Here is a 26,294-nt window from a genome sequence, read left to right on the forward strand (position 1 = left end):
TACTACATAAAGTGACAGATGTCAGTTTAAAACAAATTGGCTTGGTCACTAAGGAGTTAAAATGTGTATCTCCAGCAACAATATTGTACAAAGCTGATATACATTTTACCTTGAAAAACGCAATGTTTAAAGGGGTTGTGTCTGGTCTTGCGATGAAAGACTTCAGTCACTCTGCCTGAAGACTTTTGAATCCTCACGGTGCCCTGCTGAGAGGTCACATGCCGACTAGACATGCTTGGCTTCTCTCAATACATGTGAAATTAGCAAGGCCGAGCTCGGTCTTTCATCATAAGACGTGACAACCCCTTTTAAACGGAAGAATATTCTTTTAATGCTGTATGAAGTCTGTCAGTTTGTGGTGGTTAATTTTGATAGGTGTCTAGCATTCCCTCCCCACCTCCCACTCCTGCCTTTTTAAAATATGCCATTTCTACCCTGTCCATCCTTAACCTCCCAAATAAAGTCTCATCCCTGTATTCTCCACTTTTCCAGGCACCTTAGAATTCGCTTTAATATTACACTGTGTTCCAAATTATTATGCAAAAAATATTTCCTCATACTTTCTCTAAATTACCTATATGAATTGCAGTCATTGTTATTTTCCAGTCATCTAATATTCTAGTATAATTGCAATGTTTTTGAACAAACTGCCTATGAAAACAGTATATTTTTAAAAATAAGAAACACTCAAAATGCATGTTCAAAATTATTATGCACAGCAGAGTTTTCAACCTTTTTATTTTGAACAAAAAAATGGTCAATTGTGAAATTATAAGCATTATCAGATTATTACAAAATAAAATCAAACAGTTTTCAAGTTAAAACTTTATTCTAGGTGATGTTACATTTGCACATAGGACCCCTTGTTCAAAAGAAGCTTCTGAACTCTCGTCCATTGAATTTGTCAGTTTTTGGATGGTTTGTGCTTCAATTGTTTTGCATGTGGACAGAATACCCTCTGTTGCTTAGATGTGAACTGCCTCCCGCCATCATAGACGCTCCTTTTGATGATGCTCCAGAGGTTCTCAATGGGGTTGAGGTCAGGGGAAGATGGTGGCCACACCATAAGTTTGTCCTCTTTTATGCCCATAGCAGCCAGAGATGCAGATGTGTTTTCTTTATCGCCTTATTGGGGGACACAGAATACCATGGGTGTATGCTGCTGCTGCTAGGAGGCTGACACTATGCAAAAACAAGAAAATTAGCTCCTCCCCGGCAGTATACACCCACCGACAGGCACCAAGCACCTCAGTTTGTGCTTAGTGTCTGTAGGAGGCGGACCGGGATCTCCCCAGATCCGCAGTTTTAATCCAATTTTCCTTTCAGGTTTAGTTTGAACTTTTTAATTTTTCCCTCCTTTCTCTTTTAGGTTCTTTTCCATCGGGAAACAGGGTATATTTATCACTCTGATTTCCCATATCATGCGGCTGAGCGAGCAGTGTGGTGTCACCCACATCGCAACTCTCAGTACCGCAGGCAGGACTTTTCCCTATCACCTTCTGGTGACATGGGTTACGGACAGGTGGCTGGTCCTTGCCGATTCCCCCTCCTCACCCCTTTCTCGGGACAGGGCTGAGAGGAAGACGGCGATCGCAGGTGTTTCAAGCCGTCTTCTGCAGGATGCGGGTACAGAGGACTCCTTCCCCTCCCGGCGGCCTGCCGTTTCCCCGTGGGCCCCTGTGGTCATCCTCTTCTGGGACGTCAGGTAAGTGCCTATACGTTCCCTCCGGCCCCGCATAAGCTCCAGTGACATGGGAGAAGGGACCTGGTTTTGCAGTTCCACAAGTTTGAATCTCCCGCCCTTTTCTGCCTGTCGCGCGCTCAGCGCTTGCCTTTCTTCACTTTCCCTGCTCTAGCCAGGGAGTCTACGGGGATCCCCTCACGCACCGCAGCGTCTGGACCCTGTCAGATCATCCTTAGCGCGGTATGTCGGGCATGGGGCTGCGGCGCCGTCACGGTGGGAGGCACTTTCACTTTCCCCTCAGCGCGGGGAATTCCTCTGCTCTCCCTCCTCCCTTCCTGAGCGCGCTCTTTTCAGCGCGCCCTTTCTAGCCCATCACAGGGCTTCTTTCTCTCTTGGATGCCAGCCCCCTCTTCTGCCATGCCCTCCCCAGGCGCTATTAACCAATCACGGCGCGGCCGCTAAGCTCCGCCCCCATCTCCAAGCACAGCGTTTCCTGATGCCTGCACACTCTTCCTGCGCTGCTTGGGGGACACTTCGGCGTTTTTCTTCTGCTGCTCACAGAATCTCGGTAGGCTCGGCTCTGGGACAGGGATTAGCTCCCCTCGGCAGTTATTCCCTAATATCTGCAGCCAATCAGTGCAGTTTACTTATGCCCAACCCTTCAGGGGATCTCTGCTTCAGGCCCACCGCTACCTATTACGCCTGTGCGCGCTGTAAAAAGAAGTGGGCATCGGGTCAGTCGTCCCCATTCTGCCCCCCCTGCAGTCCTTCAAATATGTCAGCATCTCAGGAACGCACAGAGTCCCGGGCGGAGGGCGCTCTTCCCTCCTCTCTCCCCCCGGAGTGGGCCGTTACAATGTCACAGTCTGTTTCTGACTTGACAAAAGTATCACAGTCGCTGGTCCAGGTCTTAGAACGATTGCCTCAGCTATCCTCAGCCAACTCTGCTCCGACCACCTCTCGGGGTGAGTCGTCCGCACCTGACCGCGACCTTCAGAGAGACAGACAGGGAAGGACTGCTAGGTAGCGGGCTCTGTCCACTTCGTCTTCGGGCTCGCAGGGCCCTTCTGCGCCCAGGCCTCCTTCTCCTTCCTCGGATGACAATCTTCAATCAGGCGAGGATTCTCATTCGGAAGCTAGCTCAGAGGGGAACAGCGTTTCTAAAACGCGGGACATGGTCGATAGTCTTATTGCAGCTATCTTCCAAACACTAAAACTTAAACAGGATGAGGCTCCAACTCAGGAAAGCTCTGTTCTCCTTAGACGAGCCAGACCTCCGTCTCGAACCTTTCCCATTCACGACGATTTCGACACTACCTTATCCAAACACTGGGAGCGCCCTGAGCAACGGTTCTCAGGCCGCAAGTACTTGGACGTTCTGTACCCCTTTGAAGCAGAAATGCTCTCAAAGTGGTCCAAGGCTCCCGAGGTAGATCCTCCGGTTTCCCGGATAGCCTCAAAAACGGTGCTCTCTCTGCCAGACGGGGCATCGCTCAAAGATCCTACTGACAGGCAGATTGAATCTCTGGCTAAGTCTATCTTTGAGGCATCTGGCGCCTCTCTTTGCCCTATTTTCGCATCCGCCTGGGTGGCGAAGGTCATTTCCGCTTGGGCAAAAATTCTTCGCAGAGGCATCTTAGCGTCAGCTCCTCAAGACGAGTTGGCAGATCTTGCAGATCAGATTAACCAGGCGGGAAAATACCTTTTGGCCGCCTCCTTGGACGCGGCCGGCTGCGTAGCAAGGGCTAACAGCAACATAGTAGCTGTACGCCGAGTCCTTTGACTAAAGTCATGGAATGCGGACACTACTTCGAAAAAGTCACTTACCAATCTGCCATTCCATGGCTCTAGGCTCTTTGGAGCAAAGCTGGATCAGATTATTGCCGATGCCACTGGAGGTAAAAGTACTTCGCTTCCCCAGTCTCGACCAAAACGTCCTTTCAACAGAAGGGGGTTTCGACCGTTCAGGCCCTTTCGTCCCTTCTCTGCCACGGAGAGAGCCACTCAACAGGATCGGCCACCTGCCACCAGGGAGCGGGATCAGAGGAAACCTTCCTACAAACCCGCTCCTCGCTGGAGATCTAGAGGTCAATATTCCAGATCTGCAGGAGCCAATTCCGGCAGATTTTCGTCTAAGTGACGGGTCACCCCCACCTGGAATTTCTTCCAGGGTGGGAGGCAGACTTTCCTTTTTCGCGGATGCTTGGCTGTCCGTTGTCGACGACGCTTGGGTCAGAGAACTCGTCGCGTCCGGTTACAAAATCGAATTTGCTTCACTCCCGAACAGACGGTTTTTCCGGTCTCGGCCTTTCCGGTCTCGGCCTCCGCGACAGCGGACCCAGATTCCGGGTTTTCTGCAGGCCATTTCCTCCCTTCTTTCCGCCGGAGTCATTGTTCCCGTTCCCTCAGACGAACGGTTTTCCGGGTTCTACTCCAATCTCTTTGTGATCCCGAAGAAAGACGGCTCTCTTCGTCCTATTCTGGACCTCAAATTGCTCAATCGCCACGTGAAGATTCTTCATTTCAAAATGGAGTCTCTTCGGTCGGTGATTGCTTCCATGGAGCCCGGGGAATTTCTCTGCTCGGTGGACATTCGGGATGCCTATCTGCACATTCCAATTTGTGTGCAACACCAGAAGTATCTTCGATTTGCGTTTCAGGGACGCCACTTTCAGTTCACAGCTCTTCCTTTCGGCCTGGCTTCAGCGCCCCGGGTTTTCACGAAGGTGATGGCGACCGTCATGGCCATCCTTCGCTCCAGAGGGATCCTCATCATCCCTTATCTGGACGATCTTTTGATCAAGAGTTCGTCTCGCCAGGACTGTCTCCGGAGCCTTCAGATAACCCTGGACACTCTCGGCCGCCTAGGTTGGCTGGTCAACAAGGAGAAGTCCATTCTGATCCCCACCCAGCGTCTGACCTTTCTGGGTATGGAATTCGACACGGAGCTAGCCCGTGTTTTTCTTCCAAAGGAAAAATTTACATCTCTGTCCAAGGGCATCAGAACTCTCAAGAGGCCTGCTCCCATTCGGTTCTGCATGAAGGTCCTAGGGAAGATGGTGGCCTCCATGGAGGCAGTGCCCTTTGCACAGTTTCATCTTCGCCCCCTCCAGCTGTCTCTGCTTTCAGCCTGGGACAAGACCACAATGTCCTTGGACCGTCCTATTCGGCTTCCTCTCAGAGTGAGGCAGTCTCTCACTTGGTGGCTACGGCCAGCGTCAGTTCTCCAAGGGAGGTCTTTCCTTCCGCCTCAGTGGCAAATCATCACCACAGATGCGAGCCTTCTAGGATGGGGAGCCGTGTTCCAGCAGAAAGCGGCCCAAGGCCGCTGGAAGCCACAGGAATCTCTCCTCCCAATCAATCTTTTGGAGATCAGGGCTATTTACTCTGTCGCCTAATTGGGGGACACAGAACCTTGGGTGTTATGCTGCTGTCCACTAGGAGGTGACACTATGCATAATCTGAAAAAGATTAACTTTGGCTCCTCATGTGCAGTATACACCCCTGGACGGCGTCAGCCTTCTCCAGTTTTTGCTTAGTGTCGCAAGGAGGCACACCTTTTTTTTTCTTCCGTTTTTTTCCTTTTTTTCACGGAAATACAGATGAAGAAAAGTGGGTCTCCAGCGAGACTCCCGGCATGGCTCCCTCCTCGGTCCCCTATTAGGGGTACCCGGTTGAGGTCGAGGTGGTTTTTCCCCATGTCGCTCCCTCCCCAGTCCCTTGGGTCCTGGTTCGAGGTCGAGACCCCCCTCCTTCCCCAACCCCTTTAAGGGGTCTGGGTTGAGGTTGAGGCGAGGATGAAGACCCCCTGACTGTGACAGACGCACCCTCCCTAATCCCCCGCAGGGGGTATTAGGTTGAGACGCCTCAGGTAGGGTCGGAGATCAGGCAGCATTTCGTAGCTTCCAGGGACCCCAGGCTGGCTGAGAGATCCTGTTGGGGCCGGGGGAGGGTGCGGACTGGCATGGCACAGCAGAGACAGGGCTTTTCTGCGTCCCTGTCTCTGCAACAGCAGCGGCTCCATAGCGCTTCAGGGGCCCCCCATACAAAAACCGCTACCCCCACCGCTATCCAGTCGACCATTCTGGGGGGGTCTGGTGCAAATCCGCCCCCCCCCCCCCCCCCCCCCCCCGGACTACCGCGCCACTCTGGAGCCCTCCTGGGCATCAGACTTCTAATTTAGGCCGCGGCTTCGGCCTAGCTGAAGCAGCCGCCTTTTCCCTGCCCCCCGGATGACCAAAATGACACGCTGGAGTGTCATAGAAGGGGCGGATCGAGGCAGAAAGGGTGCGTTTTTACACAGCCCAGCGCGCCCTTTTCAGCTCTCCGCCCCCTCCTCCCTCACCTCAGAGCCCCGGTGGCCATTTTTTCTGGATGAGATCCAGGACAGGAGCATCACAGCGGTCTCCGGGGGGCACAGAACTGGGATCTGTCGGCGCTGGACCTAGGGGCACACCGGTGGGGTAAGCTCACAGCTGGTTCTCATTACTCAGCTGTGAATCTATACTTCCTATAAGGCTTTCTGTGGGTTCCCTCTGCGTAGCCACCCCTGTACGATCCCTTATAGCCAGCCTCTGTGCACTATGCCGGGCACAAGGAAGAGAACCAGGCAGGAATGTTTCTATGCATTCTGTACAGCCTGCAAAGCCACGCTCCCTAGTGGCAGCACGTATCCGCACTGCCGGGACTGCATCCAGAACTCTGGGTCAGAACCCCAGGGAGTCCCTACTGACGCTTCAGTGTCACAGGCCACGCCGGAATGGGCAACTCAGATCTCTCAGTCTATGTCACAGTCCATAGACAACCTAACTGCCACATTGCTGCAAGCTCTGCAGAGTCGGGCCCCGACTATGGACGGTACACAGCAAACGGACAGCTTGTCTCAGGAACATGCTGCTTCCGACTCTCACAGACGTAAGCGGACCCACAGGTCTCGATCACCTGAGTCGCACTATCGCACAAGGTCGTCCCCCTCTAGGGAGAGACAGCGTCATTCCAGGTCTCCTGGGCAGTCCCCTGCCACAGACAGACAGTGCAATTTACCACAGGGATCCCCCACCACAGAAGACCCCCGCCCCAGGTCGCCCTCCAGGGATCACCTTAGCGAGGCACAGGATTCGGAGGGCATATGTTACTCCGACTCAGATAATGAAACGGTCAGGTCCGTGGTACCTTCTCCCCCTAGCAATACAGCGCTAGTTGAGGACATAATTTCTGCCATTCATCGGGTGCTAAAAATTCCAGAGTCGCCCCCGGAAGTCCCAGAACATAGGATTTGCTTCGAAAGTGTTCAAAAACCACCTAAGGTCTTCCCTAATCACGATGAGTTTGAGAAAATACTTACCAAACAGTTTGCGCAGCCTGACAAAAAATTCGCTAATCGCAAATATTTGGAAGCGAAGTACCCCTTCTCACAGAAAGACACCAAACAATGGACAGATCCACCTGAAGTGGACTCTCCGGTTTCTAGGCTAGCAGCGCAGACTTTACTCTCTCTGCCGGATAGCTCAACCCTCAGGGACGCAGCAGACCGGCAAGTAGAACGCATGGCTCGTTCTATTTTCGAAGCGGCAGGCGCCTCTCTGGGCCCTGCGTTTGCTTCAGTTTGGGCAGCCAAGGCCATCCTGGCTTGGGCCAAAAAACTACAGGAGGGTTTTCAGGCTTCAAATCCTGAACTCTCGGACCAAGCGGTCCAGATGGCAGTGGTAGCAGACTACATGATTCATGCAGCCCTAGATTCCGCCAGAGGTGTAGCGGGAATAGCATCAAACGCCATCACAATCCGACGCATCCTCTGACTGCGAGAATGGAAAGCGGATGCGGCCTCAAAGAAGCCCCTCACGCGACTTCCGTATTTTTCTGGAAGACTTTTCGGCGAAAAGTTGGACACCATGATAGCCAATGCCACTGGGGGTAAGAGTACCTCTCTCCCTCAACTAAAACCGAAACGCACGTTTAAACGAAGAAACCAGACGCGATTCCGATCCTTTCGGAATTCCTCGGGCTGGTCCGTTTCGCGCCCAGTGCAAAACCGCAACCGTTCTCCACGCAGAGACAACCCACGGACGTAGCAGCGACCGGACAGGGCTTGGCAGTCGAAGGCAGGCCAAGCGAAACCCAAGGGAGGAAAACCTCAGAACTTCACTTCATCATGACTCGAGACCTCCGGAAGACACTCCACCAGTAGGCGGCCGACTTTTACTCTTTCAGCAAGTCTGGCTGCCTATTACAGAAGACAGGTGGGTCAGGGAAATAGTGTCTTCCGGATACAAGATAGAGTTCACTTCCGTTCCACCGAACCGGTTCTTCCTTTCTGTTCCTCCAACACCACCAGAAAAGGCTCGTGTTTTCCACCAAGCGGTTTCCTCTCTCCTTCAATCAGGAGTTGTGATGCCAGTTCCCGCGAACGAGAGATTCCGAGGATTCTACTCAAATTTGTTCGTAGTCCCCAAGAAAGGAGGTGGCGTCCGACCCATACTGGACCTAAAACAGCTCAACAATTACGTACGGGTCCGTCATTTCCGCATGGAGTCCCTCCGGTCCATCATTGCATCCATGGAGCAGGGAGAATACCTCTCCTCCATAGACATACAGGATGCGTATCTCCACATTACCAGTTTGTCGCCCTTCCGTTCGGACTCGCCACGGCTCCAAGAACGTTCACCAAAGTCATGGCGGCCACCATGGACGTCCTGCACTCAAGAGGCATCCCAGTCGTCCCGTACCTGGACGACCTCCTCGTCAAGTCTACCACTTTCAAAGACTGCGAGGTCAGTGTCTCAATCACTCTAGACACTCTGAGTCGCCTGGGATGGCTAGTCAACCTACAGAAATCGTCGACCATCCCATCCCAACTCGGACTCTAACATTCCTGGGAATGGTATTCGACACCGCCAGGGGCCTGGTGCTCCTTCCCAAGGACAAGACACTGGCCATCCGTCTGGGAGTTCGCGCACACTCCTTCGCAGTCCTCCTCGATCTCTCCGGTTTGCCATGAGAATCCTCGGCAGGATGGCAGCAGCAATAGAGGCAGTGCCATTTGCCCAGTTTCACCTCAGGGTCCTTCAACTAGCCATACTCAGATCTTGGGACAGGAACCCTCTCTCCCTCGACAGGGAGTTCAGGTTGACGTCATCAACCAGGAGGTCCCTGCATTGGTGGCTCAAACCAAACTCGCTTACACGAGGGAAGCCATTCCTCTCAGGACAATGGAAGATCCTGACTACCGATGCAAGCCTGACAGGCTGGGGGGCGGTGCACCTACATCACAGGGCACAGGGCAAGTGGTCACCGAGGGAAGTGACATTGCCTATCAATGTTCTGGAAATCAGGGCCATTCTCTTGGCACTGAGAGCATTTCATCACTTGCTTGCAGCCTCGCACATACGGATACAGTCAGACAATGCCACGGCTGTGGCATACGTGAACCACCAAGGCGGGACCCGCAGCGCCCAGGCAATGAGAGAAGTGGCTCATATCTTCCGCTGGGCGGAAGACACAAGGTCGGTACTTTCTGCAGTACACATTCCAGGTGTAGAAAACTGGGAAGCCGACTTCCTCAGCAGGCAAGGAATGGACTCGGGGGAGTGGTGTCTCCATCCCGAGATTTTTTACCAGATCTGTCAACGCTGGGGAACCCCGGATGTGGACCTAATGGCATCCCATCTCAATACCAAGGTTCCCAATTTCATGGCCAGGACACACGACCCGCGGTCGCTCGGAGCGGATGCCCTGGTCCAGGACTGGTCCCAGTTCCGACTCCTGTACATTTTTCCACCCCTCCCCCTAATCGCCAGGGTTGTGAGGAAGATCAAGCAAGAGGGAGTTCCGACCATCCTCATCGCGCCAGACTGGCCCAGACGTACTTGGTACGCCGATATCGTCCAACTTACGGCAGACGCCCCCTGGCGTCTACCCGACCGTCACGACCTTCTGTCTCAAGGTCCGTTCTTCCACCAGAATTCAGGGGCTCTCAATTTGACGGCATGGCCCTTGAAACCTGGATTCTAACCCAGGCAGGTTTTTCACCGGCAGTCATTGCAACTATGATCAGGGCAAGGAAGCCGGCCTCCGCCAAGCTCTATTATCGTACCTGGAGAGCTTTCTTTTCTTGGTGCGAATCTCATGGACAAGTCCCACTCCCTTATTCCCTCCCGAAGGTACTAGGTTTCCTTCAATCGGGCCTAGATGCCAAGCTATCCTTAAGTACGCTTAAGAGTCAGGTGTCGGCGCTTTCAGTCCTTTTTCAAAAGCGCATTGCTATTAAACCGCAAGTAAGGACTTTCATCCAGGGAGTTTCCCGATTGGTTCCTCCCTACAAACGTCCGCTGGATACGTGGGACCTCAATCTGGTCCTGACAGCATTGCAAGCTCCACCCTTCGAACCTCTTAGAGGAGTTCCACTCTCCATTCTGTCTCAGAAAGTGGTTTTTTCTAGTGGCGATCACCTCGTTACGCAGAGTGTCGGAATTGTCAGCACTTTCCTGCAGACGGCCTTTCCTAGCCTTTCACCAGGACAAGGTGGTTCTCCGCACGGTAACATCCTTCCTTCCGAAGGTTGTGTCCAACTTTCACCTTAGTGAAGAGATTTCACTGCCTTCCCTTTGCCCGGTTCCGGTTCATAGAGTGGAGAAGGCTCTGCATACGCTTGACCTCGTCAGAGCATTGCGGATTTACGTGTCCAGGACTGCACCTTTCCGGAAATCTGATTCCCTCTTCATTCTTCTGGAAGGTAGTCGCAAGGGGTTGCCGGCTTCCAAGGCTACCCTTCCAAGGTGGATCAAGTCCACCATACATGAGGCCTACCGACTTAACAGTTCCCCTCTTCTGGCCGGTATCACGGCACACTCTACACGGGCAGTAGGGGCCTCCTGGGCCATTCGGCATCAGGCTTCGGCACAACAAGTGTGCAAGGCGGCCACTTGGACTAGCCTACACACGTTTACGAAACACTACAGTGTTCATACCCAGTCCTCAGCGGATGCGAGCCTGGGTAGACTGGTTCTGCAGGCGGCAGTACCCCAAGTCTAGGGGACTGTCAGCACAATATTCGTCCACTGCTTCCCACCCAGGGACTGCTTTGGGACGTCCCAAGGTTCTGTGTCCCCCAATTAGGCGACAGAGTAAAGGAGATTTTTGTGTACTCACCGTAAAATCTCTTTCTCTTAGCCTTTAATTGGGGGACACAGCTCCTAACCTGTTGCCCTTACGGGCCGTTGTTTCCTGTTGAGTTCTCATATTGTTCTTTGAGCTCGTACATAGTAGCCTTCTTACAGGCATGGTTATGTTATTTGGTTACGTTCCTCCTTATGCTTTGGCACAAAACTGGAGAAGGCTGACGCCGTCCAGGGGTGTATACTGCAGAGGAGGAGCCAAAGTTAATCTTTTTCAGATTATGCATAGTGTCGCCTCCTAGTGGACAGCAGCATAACACCCAAGGTTCTGTGTCCCCCAATTAAAGGCTAAGAGAAAGAGATTTTACGGTGAGTACACACAAATCTCCTTTTCCTGGCCCTTCTTCATTGGCAACCCCTCCTCTCCGGCAAGCCGGTCCGGATTCAGTCTGACAACGCCACGGCCGTGGCGTACATCAACCATCAGGGGGGCACGCGCAGCAAACAAGTAATGTCAGAAGTGGCCAAGATAATACGCTGGGCAGAACGTTACGTTCCGACAATCTCCGCCGTCCATATTCCAGGGGTGGAAAATTGGGCAGCCGACTTTCTGAGTCGCCAGGGCCTAGCGTCCGGCGAATGGTCCCTGCACCCCGCGGTTTTCTCTCAGATATGCGACCGTTGGGGCACCCCGGATGTCGATCTCATGGCATCCCGGATGAACCACAAGGTGCCGCAGTTCGTAGCCAGGTCCAGGGACCCTCTAGCCATCGCATGCGACGCACTGGTGACTCCGTGGTCCCAGTTTCAACTTCCGTATCTGTTTCCGCCTCTGGCATTGATCCCTCGGGTGGTCAAAAAGATAAAATCGGAAGGCGTACCAGTGATTCTAGTCGCTCCAGATTGGCCAAGACGGCCTTGGTACGCGGAACTGGTCAACATGCTCGCGGACGTTCCCTGGAGGCTTCCGGACCGTCCAGATCTTCTCTCGCAAGGCCCCCTTTACCACGAGAATTCTCAGTCTCTGAGTTTGACGGCATGGCCGTTGAGACCGCAATTCTGAAGGAATCAGGTCTGTCCAGTCAGGTTATTCAAACTATGATCAGAGCCAGGAAACCAGCCTCTTCCCGCATTTACTATAGGTACTGGAAGGCTTTTTTCCGTTGGTGTGATGATAACAGAGTCTTCCCAATGTCTTTTTCTATCCCATCTATCCTGGGGTTTCTTCAGGCTGGGTTAGACGCGGGTCTGTCCCTCAGTACACTCAAGGGCCAGGTTTCCGCTCTCTCTATCCTCTTCCAAAGAGAGCTAGCTTCTCTACCACAGGTCAAGACCTTTCTACAAGGGGTTTCCCACGTGGCTCCTCCTCATCATTCGCCAATAGACCCGTGGGATCTCAACCTCGTCCTTAGCGCGCTCCAGAAGGCGCCGTTCGAGCCTCTCCAGGACATTCCTTTGTCCCTTCTCTCTTGGAAGGTCACCTTTTTGATCGCCATTTCATCCATCAGAAGAGTTTCTGAATTGGCGGCCTTGTCATGTCGTTCCCCTTACCTCATTCTCCATCAGGACAAAGCCGTTCTCAGGCCCGTTCCTTCCTTTCTTCCGAAGGTGGTTTCCGCTTTCCATATCAATGAGATCGTCCTTCCTTCCTTTTGTCCGGCTCCATCTCATCCTCTTGAGAAGTCTCTCCACAAACTGGACGTAGTTAGAGCCCTGCGTGTCTATCTTGCCAGGACCTCTTCCTTTCGTCTGTCCGATTCCTTGCTGGTCATCTCTGAAGGTCGCCAGAAGGGCCTTCCGGCTTCCAAATCCACGATCGCTCGCTGGATTCGTTCTACCAATCTAGAAGCGTATCGTCTTCAGGAAAAGCGGCCCCCTCCGGGAGTAAGAGCTCATTCCACCCGGGCTGTGGCGGCTTCGTGGGCTGCTCATCACCAGGCCTCGGCCATGCAAATCTGCAAGGCTGCAACCTGGTCATCTTTGCACACCTTCACGAGGTTCTACAGGGTTCATACCCAGGCCTCGTCTGATGCTGTGGTTGGTAGGAAGGTTCTGCAGGCGGCGGTGGCTCACCGGCCGACCTAAGCCTTTCAGTTACTTTCGTTCCTTATTGCTGTTCCCACCCTTGGGACTGCTTTGGGACGTCCCATGGTATTCTGTGTCCCCCAATAAGGCGATAAAGAAAGATGGGTTTTTGGTTCTTACCGTAAAATCTCTTTCTTGGAGCCTTCATTGGGGGACACAGCACCCTCCCTGTTTCAGTTGTACCGTGTTGGGTCTTAGAGTCCCTTGTTGGGTTGGTACATATGGTTCGAGTTTTTTCTCGTTGCTTCTCCTACTGCTTTTTCACCAACTGAGGTGCTTGGTGCCTGTCGGTGGGTGTATACTGCCGGGGAGGAGCTAATTTTCTTGTTTTTGCATAGTGTCAGCCTCCTAGCAGCAGCAGCATACACCCATGGTATTCTGTGTCCCCCAATGAAGGCTCCAAGAAAGAGATTTTACGGTAAGAACCAAAAATCCATCTTTTTGCAGCATGAGACTGCATTATCATGCATGAAAATGACCTTGCTGCGGAAAGCACGGTTCTTCCTCTTGACCCATGGCAGGAAGTGCTGTTTTTGAAACTCCACATAGATTATGGAGTTCATCTTTACCTCTTCAGGGATCCTAAAGGGGCCGACAATCTCTCTCCCCATGATTCCAGCCCAAAACATTACGCCACCTCCTCCTTGTTGGCGCCTTAGCCATGTTTTCATGGGGTGTCCATCAACCAGCCATCCTCCACTCCATCCATCTGGACTATCGAGCCTTGCACGGCACTCATCGGTGAACAAAACAGTTTGGAAGTCAGTCTTCATGTATCGTTTGGCCCACTGGAGCCGTTTCTGCTTGTGTGCAGTGGATAGAGGTGGTCGACAGGATGGCTTACGCACAGCTGCAAAGCTCTGAAGGACCCTGCATCTTGTTGTTCGGGGGACGTTGGAGGCACCAGCAGCTTCAAAAACTTGTCTGCTGCTATGACAAGGCATTTTTGCAGCGGCTCTTTTTACCTGCTGCAATTGCCTGTTGGAAAGAGTCCTCAATTTTCCTTATCAGCACGCACACGTGTGTGCTGGGAATCGGCTACATACTTCTTGATTGTGTGATGATCACGATGAAGTGTCTTGGCAATGTTGATTGTAGTCATGCCTTGACCTAAATACTCCACAATTTGTTGCTTCTCAGCAGCCGACACATCCTTTTTCTTTCCCATTTTGGCAAAAAATGTAGGCTGCTTAATAATGTGGAACAGCCTTCTTAAGTAGTCTTGCCTTTATTTGGACACACCTGCCAAACTAATTTGCACAGGTATCTTCAATTGCTTTCAGTGATATAAAGAGCCCTGACACACATCACCATCAATGAGTTTAAATGACAAACAAACAAATTCTAACCTTATCACTCCTAAACTCTTTTTGCATAATAATTTGGAACACCGTTTAGACAATGCTGTCAGTGGCTAATGTGCTATTTATAAAACCATAGGGAGTGTTCAGACTTTATATAGAAATACCTGTTAAAATGGAATAAATACTTTTTGTATTTATTATAAAATGAAGCTTGACTTTTGCTTTTCATTTTTTTTAGCCGAAGGAGAAGAAGCCCATCTCCACTCCCGCCCAGAAGGCGACGCAGCCCTTCTCCTGCCCCCCCGCCAAGGAGACGACGTTCTCCTTCTCCACAAAGGCGCAGGTGAGTTATCATTCTGAAACGAAATTACTAATTTTATTTGGAAAATGTAAAAATACCTTTGTACCCTAACATCTGCTCAGATACTTCTAGCGCCCCTCTGAAACTGGAATTAATGACCTTGTGGATGGTACTGGGAGTAAAGTGTTAGTTTTGTGTCGTCAGCAAAGACTATGTAGGATATTAAAATCTGACGTTGGCACAACAATATTCCAAAACTATCTGTTTAAGATGTCTGAATAGGCAAACACTTGACACATGAGACTTAATGTAGAGTAATTCACCTAGGACGGAATAATCCTATTGCTGTATATGCAGTAAACGAGAGTATACTCCGGACTACAGAACATGAGAAGGCATTTAGTTACTCATAAGCTGAACAGGCTTACTCAATGTCAAGCAGCAGCTGCAAAAGCAAACAAGATTTTAGGGTGTATAGATATAAAATCCCGCGATGCCAACATATTGTTACCCCTTTATAAATCACTTGTGAGGCCACATCTAGAATATCTTTAGGGCTCCACGTGTTGAAAACGATATTCAGAAGTTCAGAGACTGGCAACTAGATTAGTAGAAGGGATGGTAGGACTCTCATATGAGAGGTTGGAAATGTTGTTTGTTTAGCTTAGAAAAAAGACACTTCAGAGATCTCATTTATATTTATAAATATGTGTGGTCAATACCAAGAACAGTCACACGACTTATTCCTTCCAAAGACCATACTAGGGACCAGGGGGCACTGATTATGGGTGTAAGGATACTTTCACTCTTGCGTTTCTTTGCGCTGCGTGCGCAGTGCAAACGCAAATAAAAAACGCATCATGCGTTTTTAATGCTTTTTCTTGTTTTTTTGTGCATGGTTTAAAAAAAAAAAAAAAAGCATGCATTTTTAAACGCTGACGTGCGCATGACCATGCACACGTCAGCGCTCCCATAGACTTTAATGTGTTTTTGGGTGAATTTCGTGCGCATTGCGTGCACATGCTTTTTCTTTATCGCTTCATTGGGGGACACAGATTACCATGGGTGTATGCTGCTGCTGATAGGAGGCTGACACTATGCAAAATAAGAAAATTAGCTCCTCCCCGGCAGTATACACCCACAGACAGGCACCAAGTACCTCAGTTTGTGCTTAGTGTCTATAGGAGGCGGACCGGGATCTCCCCAGATCCGCAGTTAACCATTCTTTTTTGCTTTTTAGGTTTTTAGTTGTGTATATTAACCATTTCCATTTATTTTCCAGATACAGCGTCGGGAAACGGTGTAAATTCTCACCCTGCCTTCCCATATCAGGCGACTGAGCGAGCAATGTGGTGTCGTCCACATCGCAACTCTCAGGCCTGCAGGCAGGACCTTTTCCCTATCACCTTTAGGTGCTACGGGCTGATGACAGGTGGCTGGTCCTAGCCAATTCCCCTCCTCACCCCTCTCCCTGGAGAGGGCTGAGAGGAAGAGGGTGGTCACCGGTGGTGACCTCCCCCCTTCTAGCAAGGGGTTGACGCCATCTTCTGCACTGCTCGGACACAGTGCGGGTACAGAGGATCTTCACTCCCAGCAGCCTCCCCTCAACGTGGGCCCCTGCGGTCATCCACTTTAGGGAAGCATGTGGGCGTCAGGTATGCAGTCTGAATGTTCCCACCAGTCCCGTGCTCACCCCACATAGAAGTCATCAAGGTCGGCGTCGCTGATAGCCGACAATGCCCACTCTCCTTTTTAAATTCCCGCCCCTTTTTTTGCAGGCGCGTGCCTCACAGCTTTCCGCCCACAGCCGGGTGTTCGGCATTGAAGCCCGCAGGCAGCTGGTCCCCAATTCTCATACCTGCCTTATTTCTGCGGCGTCACGGGCATCGGGTGCATCACTTGTGTATGACACTCCGAGGGTGGAAACCGGCATAGCGTCTTTTACTTTCACTTTCGCTTAGGGAGGCCCCGTCTGTTCACACCCCCCGCTTTGCGCGCGCTCTTTTGGCGCCTCTCCTAGCTCATCACAGAGCTACTTTCTCTTCCTAGCTCTCAGTTCTCCTCCTTAACCGCCCCCCCCGCAATCTACAGCCAATCGCACAGCACAGCTGCTAAGCACCGCTAAGGTCCTGCGGCTCTCTGGGATCTCGTGCGCATCACTCCACGGATCTCAGCTTGGGGGACACATATGCTGTCTGCTGCGAATCAGATTTAGTGGAGCTCGACATGGTAGGCTCTACTCATATTCCTTAGGCCCTAATTAGCTTCCATCGGCAGTACTGTCTCTCCCTCCCAGCAGTACTCACTCATATACGTTCTGCCATAATACCGCAGTATTCACATATGCCCCACCCTGCAAGGGCTCCCTATCCTAGACCCACCGCTACTCACTACGCCTGCGTGCGCTGTAAAAAGTGGGCGTCAGGTCAGTCGTCTCCCTTCTGCCCATCCTGCAGTCCTTCCACTATGTCTGCCCCACAGGAGCACACAGAGCCCCGGGATGAGAGCACTCCCCCAGAGTGGGCCGTTGCAATGTCACAGTCGGCCTCTGACCTGACTAAAGTGTCTCAGTCCCTGGTCCAGGTCTTAGAACGATTACCTCAGCTATCTACAGCCACCTGTGCTCCGACCGCCTCTCACGGTGAGTCGCCTGCACCTGACCGCGACCTCCAGAGGGACAGACCGGGTAGGAGTTCTAGGAAGCGGGCTCTGTGTGGCTCTTCTTCCAGCTCACAAGGACCCGCATCTCCCAGGCTACTTTCCTCGTCCCCTTCCTCGGATGACGACCTTGGGTCAAACGTAGATTCCCAATCGGGGTCTTACTCAGACACGGACCACATGTCCAAAACTCAGGACATGGTGGATAGTCTCATAACAGCTATTATCCAAATCCAAGACGCCTCTTCAAGAATGCTCTGGCCCATTTAAACGAGTGAGACCTCCCTCCCGAACCTTCCCTAATCGCAAGGAGTTCGAGGCTACGTTAACCAAACACTGGGAACATCCTGAAAAGCGATTCTCAGAACGCAGGCAGCTAGACGTGCTATATCCCTTTAGTGCGGACCTTCTCACAAAATGGACCAAAGCTCCCGAGGTGGATCCGCCAGTTTCCCGTCTTTCCTCGAAGACGGTTCTATCTCTTCCGGACGGGGCATCTCTTAAAGATTCAACAGACAGGCAGATCGAATCGCTGGCCAAATCTATTTTTGAGGCAACTGGCACCTCTCTGTCCCAGTTTAGCCTCCGCCTGGGTGGCGAAAGCCATTTCAGCATGGGCAAAAATTCTTCGCAAGGGCATCTTGGCCTCAGCTCCTCAAGGCGTGCTGGCTGACCAAATTAATCATGCTGGTAAATACCTCTTGGCCGCTTCTTTGGATGCAGCCGGGTGTTCAGCAAGAGCTAACAGCAACATAGTGGCCATACGCCGTATTCTTTGGTTGAAGACATGGAGTGCGGACACCACCTCTAAGAAGTCGCTCACCAACCTAGCCTTTCAGGGTTCTAGGCTCTTTGGCGCAAGGTTGGACCAGGTAATTTCTGATGCCACTGGAGGTAAAAGTACCTCTCTTCCTAGACGTTTTTTCAACAGGAAAGCTCGTCAGTTTAAGTCCTTTCGCCCCTTTCCTTCCTCGGAAAATTCCTCCCAGCAGGACCGGCCCTCTACCTCCGGGGAACGGAGAAAACCATCGTATAAACCCACACCCCACTGGAGACCAAACGGCCAACCCTCCATGCCCTCAGGGTCCCGCTCCGGTAGGTTTTCCTCCAAGTGGCAGGCTTTCTTGTTTCAGGGGCGCATGGCTGTCAGTTGTCGACGACGCATGGGTCAGGGAAATCATCTCATCCGGCTACAAAATCGAATTTTCTTCCCTCCCAAAGAGACGCTTCTTTCAGTCTCGTCCACCAAAACAGCCGTCCCAGACCCCAGGGTTCCTCCAGGCCGTGTCTTCCCTCCTATCCGCCGGAGTAATTGTTCCCGTGCCTCCAAACGAACGGTTTTCAGGCTTCTACTCGAATCTCTTCGTAGTCCCGAAAAAAGACGGCTCGCTTCGCCCAATCTTGGACCTTAAACTACTCAATCGCCACGTGCGGATCCTCCACTTCAAGATGGAGTCTCTTCGCTCGGTGATCGCCTCAATGGAGCCCGGGGAGTACCTCTGCTCTGTAGACATACAGGATGCCTACCTTCACATCCCTGTTTGTTTGCGACATCAGAGATTTCGCTTTGCGATTCAGGAAGATCACTACCAATTCACGGCCCTTCCCTTTGGCCTAGCCTCGGCTCCCCGGGTCTTTACAAAGGTCATGGCAGCCGTCATGGCCATCTTTCGCTCCAGGGGGATCCTCATAATCCCTTACCTGGACGATCTGTTGATCAAGGGCTCGTCCCGCCGAGACTGCCTTCAGAGTCTTCAGATCATCCTGGATACTCTCATCCGTCTCGGCTGGATAATCAAGAGAGAAGTCCACCCTGCTCCCAACCCAGGGACTGACATTCCTGGGCATGGAGTTCGACACGAATCTGGCCCGAGTGTTCCTTCCGAGGGACAAATTTTCAGCTCTCTGCAAGAGAATCCTATCCCTGAAGCGGACAGTACCCATCCCGCTTCGGTTCTGCATTAGGGTCCTGGGGAAGATGATGGCCTCCATGGAAGCTGTTCCCTTTGCCCAATTCCACACTCGTCCTCTTCAGCTGTTCCTCCTGTCAGCCTGGGACAAGACTTCGGTCTCTCAGGACCTCACCATTCTCCTACCTCTCAGTGTGAGGCAATCCCAGACCTGGTGGACAATACCTTCCTCAGTCCTGCAGGGGAGGTCCTTTCTCCCTCTTCAGTGGCAGGTCATCACCACCTATGCCAGTCTTCTCTGGTGGGGAGCAGTTTTCCATCGGAAAACTGCCCAAGGGCGCTGGAACACCCAAGAGACTCTTCTCCCCATCAACCTTCTGGAAATCAGAGCGATCTTCCTTGCTCTCCTCAGCTGGCAGCCTCTCCTCGCGGGCAAACCAGTCCGCATCCAATCAGACAACGCCACGGCTGTGGCATACATAAACCACCAGGGCGGTACTCGCAGCAAACAAGTAATGTCAGAAGTAGCAAAGATACTGCGTTGGGCAGAGCGTTGCGTTCCGGCAATCTCCGCCGTTCACATTCCAGTGGTGGAAAATTGGGCATCCGACTTCCTAAGTCGCCAGGGCCTAGCATCAGGCGAATGGTCTCTCCACCCCACGATCTTCAGTCAGATATGCCAGCGTTGGGGCACTCCGGATGTCGACCTCATGGCGTCTCGGATAAACCACAAAATTCCCCGCTTCGTGGCCAGGCCCAGGGACCCTCTGGCCTTTTGGTTGCGACACCCTGGTAATCCCGTGGTCCCAGTTTCGACTCCCTTGTTTCCTCCCCTTGCCTTGATCCCAAGGGTGGTCAAGAAGATAAAAACAGAAGGCATCGCGGTAATTCTTGTAGCTCCAGACTGGCCCAGACGACCTTGGTATGCGGAGCTGGTGAACATGCTCGCGGACGTCCCCTGGAGGCATCCAGATCTTCTCTCTCAAGGCCCCCTTTACCACCAGAGTTCTCAGTCTCTGAGTTTAACGGCATGGCTGTTGAGGCCGCGATTCTGAGAGAATCAGGTTTTTCCAACCAGGTCATTCAGACCATGATCAGGGCTAGAAAACCAGCCTCCTCCCGCATTTACCACAGGTACTGGAAGGCTTTTTTCCGTTTTTGCGACGACAGCAATGTTTTTCCAATGTCGTTCTCCATTCCATCCATACTTGGCTTCCTTCAATCCGGCCTAGATGCAGGCCTGTCCCTCAGTACTCTCAAATCCAAGTCTCTGCTCTGTTGATTCTTTTCCAGAGGGATCTGGCTCCCTTGCTGCAAGACCTTTCTCCAGGGAGTCGCCCAAGTGGCCCCTCCTCATCATTCTCCGATAGATCCGTGGGATCTTAATCTCGTTCTCAGTGCTCTTCAGAGTGCGCCTTTCGAGCCTATTCCGGACATTCCTCTTTCCCTTCTCTCATGGAAGGTAACTTTACTGATTGCCATTACATCCATTAGGAGAGTTTCTGAGCTGGCGGCTTTATCCTGTCGTTCCCCTTACCTATTCCTCCATCAGAATAAGGTTGTTCTCAGGCCCGTCCCCTCCTTCCTTCCCAAAGTGGTATCATCTTTCCACATTAATGAGGACATCGTCCTACCCTTCTTTTGTCCTTCGCCTTTTCACCCGCTGGAAAAGTCGCTCCACAAACTGGATGTGGTGAGGGCATTGTGTGTCTATCTAGCCAGGACCGCTTCTCTTTGTCAATCCGATTCCCTACTTGTCATCTCTGAAGGTCGCCGGAAAGGGCTCCCGGCATCCAAATCCACAATCGCTCGCTGGATTCGTTCTACTATACTGGAAGCTTACTGCCTCCAGGAAAAACGGCCCCCTCCGGGAGTGAGAGCCCACTCCACCTGTGCGGTAGGGGCTTCTTGGGCTGTCCGTCACCAGGCTTCGGCATTACAGCTTTGCAAGACCGCGGCCTGGTCGTCCTTACACACTTTTTTGCGAGGTTCTACAAGGTTCATACCCAGGCCTTGTCCGATGCAGGCTTGGGTAGGAAGGTTCTGCAGGCGGCGGTAGCACACCGGCCGACCTAAGTCCTTTCTTCACGTTCCCTAAGGCCTTTTTCCACCCTTGGGACTGCTTTGGGACGTCCCATGGTAATCTGTATCCCCCAATGAAGCGATAAAGAAACAGGGATTTTTTGGTGCTTACCGTAAAATCTCTTTCTTGGAGCCTTCATTGGGGGACACAGCTCCCTCCCTTTTTCAGTTGTACCGTGTTGTGTTGGGCCTACGAGCCCCTTGTTGGCTTGGTACATATTTTAAGAGTTATTGTTGCTTCTCCTACTGCTTTTTTCACCAACTAAGGTACTTGGTGCCTGTTGGTGGGTGTATACTGCCGGGGAGGAGCTAATTTTCTTATCTTGCATAGTGTCAGCCTCCTATCAGCAGCAGCATACACCCATGGTAATCTGTGTCCCCCAATGACGGCTCCAAGGAAGAGATTTTACGGAGGGTACCAAAAAATCCCTCTTTTTTGAGACAGGTCGGACGCACCAAAAATGCAACAGGTTGCATTTTGTTCGCCTGGGCGCACACTACAAAAAGACGCATGCGCATACAAACGCATGACAATGCGCACCCATGTTAAATATAGGGAAAAAACGCATGCGCATGTATGCGCAAAAACGCAGCGCAAAAAAATACAAGTGTGAAACCAGCCTAAGAGAGGCGATTCCGGCAGCTAAATAGGAAAGGGTTCTTTACAGTTAGAGCAGTCAGACTGTGGCATGCCCTAAAACAAGAGGTAGTAATGGCAGACACAATAACAGCCTTTAAAAAAGGGTTGGACGATTTTCTCTAATTTAGTGAAAAAATGTACAATTGCAGAAAGGTTGAACTTGATAGACCTAGGTCTTTTTTTTTTTTTTTCAACCTATGTTACTATCTAACTATGTAATATGGTCACAATGGCATACTGGAGTTTCATTGGTTATGTAAGGATGATTTTGCTATTTTTACACATGCCAAATCTTTAGACAGAAAGAAACATCAAATTGGGTTTTCACTGTTTTTCTTTTGTACAATTTTAACTAAGTTACTTTTTTGTAATTTACTTAGATCTCCTTCTCCTCGAAGGCAGTCACCCTCACAAAGACGGTACTCACCCCCAATTCAAAGACGATACTCTCCTTCCCCACCTCCTAAGAAAAGAACTTCTTCACCACTTGCTCAACAGTCTTCAAAACGTAGAATATCACAGTCTCCTCCTCCAACAAAACACAGAGTATCACATTCACCTCCGCCAAAACATAAAGGATCTCCTGGAGGGAAAAGACTGTCACCATCTTTACCATCTAAGCACAGGAAGGCAACATCTCCAAACAGATCTGGAAGGGAGGCACGTTCTCCTCTGCAGCCTAAACGTTTATCACCCTCTCCACGTCCAAGAGCTGTACGTAACTCTGAGAGTCCCCCAACACATAGAAGCGCACCATCGCCTTCTCCTAGGCGACAACAGTCCCCCTCCCCAAGTACACGACCTATTCGAAGAGTATCCAGAACACCAGAACCGAAGAAACTGAAAAAGTAATCTCCTTAATTTGCTTGCATACTTGTTTTGTTATCTGGTTAATTCTATATTAATATGACTTTCCCCACCTTTTCAGGGATTCTCCAAGTCCACGTCCTAGAAGAGGCTCTTCTTCAAGATCAGTTTCTGTATCCCCTGAGCCTGCTCCTGAAAAACAAGCTGTTTCTCCATCTAGGTCTCGATCCAGATCTGCCAATTGGTCTCCAGCACCAGCTAAGAAAGCCAAGAGCACCACACCAAGCCCAGCTCCTGCTCAGGTATCCTTTATCTTATTTGGAACTTTCCGTTTAGTAGTGTTTAACCAGTTGTGTGTATATTATTATTATTTTTTAATATGCTACCTTTAATGTCTTTTTTTTTTTTTTAATTCTACTTTTAGATGTCTGATCAGGAAGCTGGTGGTGGAAAAAAGAAAAAGAAGAAAAAGGACAAGAAACACAAAAAAGAAAAGAAGCACAAGAAACACAAAAAACATAAGAAGGAAAAAGTTGCAGCTGCTGCTGCTGCTGCTGCTGCCTCGCCAGAGGTCATTGAAGAGGATGTGGAAACAGAAGCCAAGAAGGTGTGTAAGGTTCTTGTCCTGGTAAAGTAAGATGTCCCCACCCCAATCTCGCCTAGAAAATAATTTTCCAAGGCTGTTTGTATAGAAGCATCCTTTCCCCATGCACGTATTGAATTGGGTGGTGGGTAGTTTATTGGGCCCCATTGACTAGTTTTTGGTCACCAATCACTGTTCTGCCTCCTTTTCTGTCTTCTGCTGCAGCGTAATAAAAATTCTACTGATGCCGGGCGTGTACCTCCCTAAACAAAAATCCTATACATTTCCCCCCCACCAGGAGACTGAAAGTGACGGAGATGGAAATCTGGACGATTTGGAGAAGAATTTACGAGAGAAGGCTTTGCGTTCCATGAGAAAAGCGCAGGTTTCCCCTCAATCCTAGTTCTGTTCACGTTTCATTTGCAAAGTGTAAATTGTCTTTTCTTTTGGTTTTGTATTTTTTCAGGTTTTTTTTTGATGGTTTAAAGCATTTGGGAGGTTAGATTATTGTAATTAATAGGCTGGGATTTACTACATACATCTGATCATTTCATACAGTTATGGGTGAAGCGCAATACCTGCAGCTAAAATGGGAATGTCTCTGCAATCCGTAAACATTTGTTGTACTATCTCAATCCTGTACTGTCACAGTTGGCATTTGGATTGTTTGAAATGTTTCCTTTTTTTGCTTTTAATATTTCCATTGTCATACCCTACTTTTTCAGGATTTAATAAAATGTACAGACTGTTGTTTATTTTCATTACATGAACAGCATTTGAAGTATTAGAAGAAAGCTTCTGTGCTTGGTTGCTATTTAAGAGCAATTCTGTTAAATCATTAAAGGTTTTCCAGGAAAAGAAATTGGATATGTCAGATGTTATTAAAAGTGTTGTATTGTATCCAGCTGATGGGAACCCTATTTATTCCCAGACTAAGAAGGCAGCCTATTACCTTCTATTAATGGAGTGATGCCTCTACACCTATATTCTCCCCAGAAATTATTTGAATTTACAGGAAACTGTGTATTACAGCCTTTAGTTTCAGTGGAGCATCAAGCTGTTGTCGCACATCTAATTAACCAGTAAAAAGTATTTCCCTGGGAAACCTGTGCAAGTACAGTTGGTACAAATCGATTTGCCTGTTCTGTTGCATCGGTATCGACAGTGGTCTGTGGTAGTTACACATAAGGCGCACCGCTCTTACCTCCTGGTAGTAACTACTTTTTCTTTATTAGCCAGTCTGGTGCGACATCATATATGCATCACTTCACAAAAATAGCTTTGTGCAAGCCGTCTAATCAAAAGCAAACCCACGGGTGCCAGGTTGTAGGAGAAGCATGTGCAGCATGCATAGACCATTGTAGCCGATGGAATGGAACGTACAAATAAATTAGCACCAACCCTACTTTAGTGATCATTTTGTAGTATGGCCATGATTTTCTATTCCTGTATGTAAGGCCATTAAAACCAGTTTACCTCAAGTTCTGCTATTTTTATCACTTGTTCTGTTCTCCACTATGTTGTGGGTACGTTTTGTTAAATATACGCTAACTTGGAACACTGGAATTTCACTTTTAGTTTATTAAAGTTTTTTTTAAGGGGAGGGTTGTTGCCTAAGTTTCTACAATGCATACCTTTGTCTTTAGCAGACACTTCATCTGTTAATCTTTTTTTAAAACCATTTTAGGTTATGGCCTTATTTCTAAAGGCCCAATTCATTATTAGTGAGGAGTTTTTAAGTCCCTTTTTTTCGTTTGTTTTGTCTTCTCGTATTTGTTCAGGGTTTTTGCAAGACATTGTTGCATGTGGATCATGAATTTTGCATAAAATGAAAAATGATTCATTTTTGTGTAACAGTTTTTGCAAAAATAAATAAAAATCACATATTGCACTAAAATGTGCACAAAAATGACATACTTAAAATCACTTGAGGAGGGGGGCGTGGGTGTGGCCTGGAAAACATTTGCACCAAAAATATGGAACTTTAAAAATCCTGCCACGATGGCGGACTTGGGAAAAAAAAAACCACATAAAAGACCCTTATTGTTGCAAATTAAATAGCATGAGTCACAAATGAAAATTAAAAAACACCAGAAAGTAGTATAAAAAAATGGACATGCAACAATGAAGTGACCACATAATGTTTGATTTTTAGTCCTTTTCACCTTTTATGCAGCATTTTGTTTTATATTCCCTGATTTATATTCATCTGTTAACTACATTTTGGCTTAGTCATTATATACTGTTGTCACCAAAAGTTTTGAGACTGATATTTGCAGCTTCCGTGTTTCTATGGTTACTGAAGTACAATTGTAAGCTCTTCACAATATTTTATAATTTTATTGATTAATACATCAAGTGTATGCAAAGACCCAATATTTACAGTTTTGAAAATGTTTAAAGGAAAGCAAAAGAGAAAAGCCAGCTCACCGGAATTGAAAGCAGGTCCACGGAATTTCGTCCTGGTTATACATGATCAAATGGAAAGAAAAAAGGCAATATTCCAGCTCCTTTAGTAAAAATTCAAAGCCTTTATTGGAATCTTGATCAAAAAGCAAAAGTAAATGCTCCGGGAAAACTAGGATGGCAGGAGACAATAAGCGACACGTTTCGATCACACCCGTGATCTTAATTAAAGCTCATATACCACCATCTATTGAAAAGCTTATAAACCTCAAAGAACCAATCAAACATTGAAAAATCACATGACATGAGAGTTCCTAAAAGGTAAAATATCTATTCAATAATAACTTGCAATGTTGGAAACAATATGTATCAAATATACAAATGGTGAAAAAAAACACGAATTTTAAACCCCTAAAGAAAAAAACAAAACTAGAAAAAATTAACAATGAAACTTCTCGTTCTGTTTGTTGAAACCATCAGGAAATCTTGCACCTAAATAGTATATCCAAAATGTCTCGAGTAAGAAGCCGAAGCTGCATATCTCCACCGCGAGGCAATGCTTCAATCCTTTCCTATTCCATATGCACGGAAAGAGACAATGTTTCTAAAGTGACAAATTATAAAATGTTTTGCTACAGTAGAAATGTTGCGATTATTATTGGTAACCTCACATATATCATACAGATGTTCCGAAATCCGTTTCTTCAATTTGCAAGTGGTG

At 49.4% G+C, this 26,294-nt stretch overlaps 1 protein-coding gene across 4 annotated transcripts in view; it reads left to right on the forward strand.

Annotated features, from left to right (window-relative positions):
- The window catches only part of SRRM1 (serine and arginine repetitive matrix 1), a 101,602-nt gene extending 76,832 nt beyond the window's left edge, over window positions 1-24,770 (forward strand). For 3 of the 4 annotated variants that reach the window (XM_073572409.1, XM_073572418.1, XM_073572436.1), the window contains 5 exons: window positions 14,425-14,529; window positions 22,158-22,625; window positions 22,706-22,886; window positions 23,009-23,191; window positions 23,466-24,770. In XM_073572409.1, coding sequence (XP_073428510.1) covers window positions 14,425-14,529; window positions 22,158-22,625; window positions 22,706-22,886; window positions 23,009-23,191; window positions 23,466-23,570 — 1,042 coding nt within the window. In that variant the 3' untranslated portion in view covers window positions 23,571-24,770. Of the gene's footprint in view, window positions 1-14,424; window positions 14,530-22,157; window positions 22,626-22,705; window positions 22,887-23,008; window positions 23,192-23,392 lie in introns of all 4 variants that reach the window. The other variant, XM_073572426.1, reaches the window with a different exon arrangement.
- The last annotated feature ends 1,524 nt before the right edge of the window (window positions 24,771-26,294 follow it).

The sequence above is a fragment of the Dendrobates tinctorius genome, unplaced genomic scaffold (assembly GCF_039654945.1).
Source record: "Dendrobates tinctorius isolate UK_male_01 unplaced genomic scaffold, ASM3965494v1 ptg000007l, whole genome shotgun sequence".
Taxonomy (NCBI): Eukaryota; Metazoa; Chordata; class Amphibia; order Anura; family Dendrobatidae; genus Dendrobates; species Dendrobates tinctorius.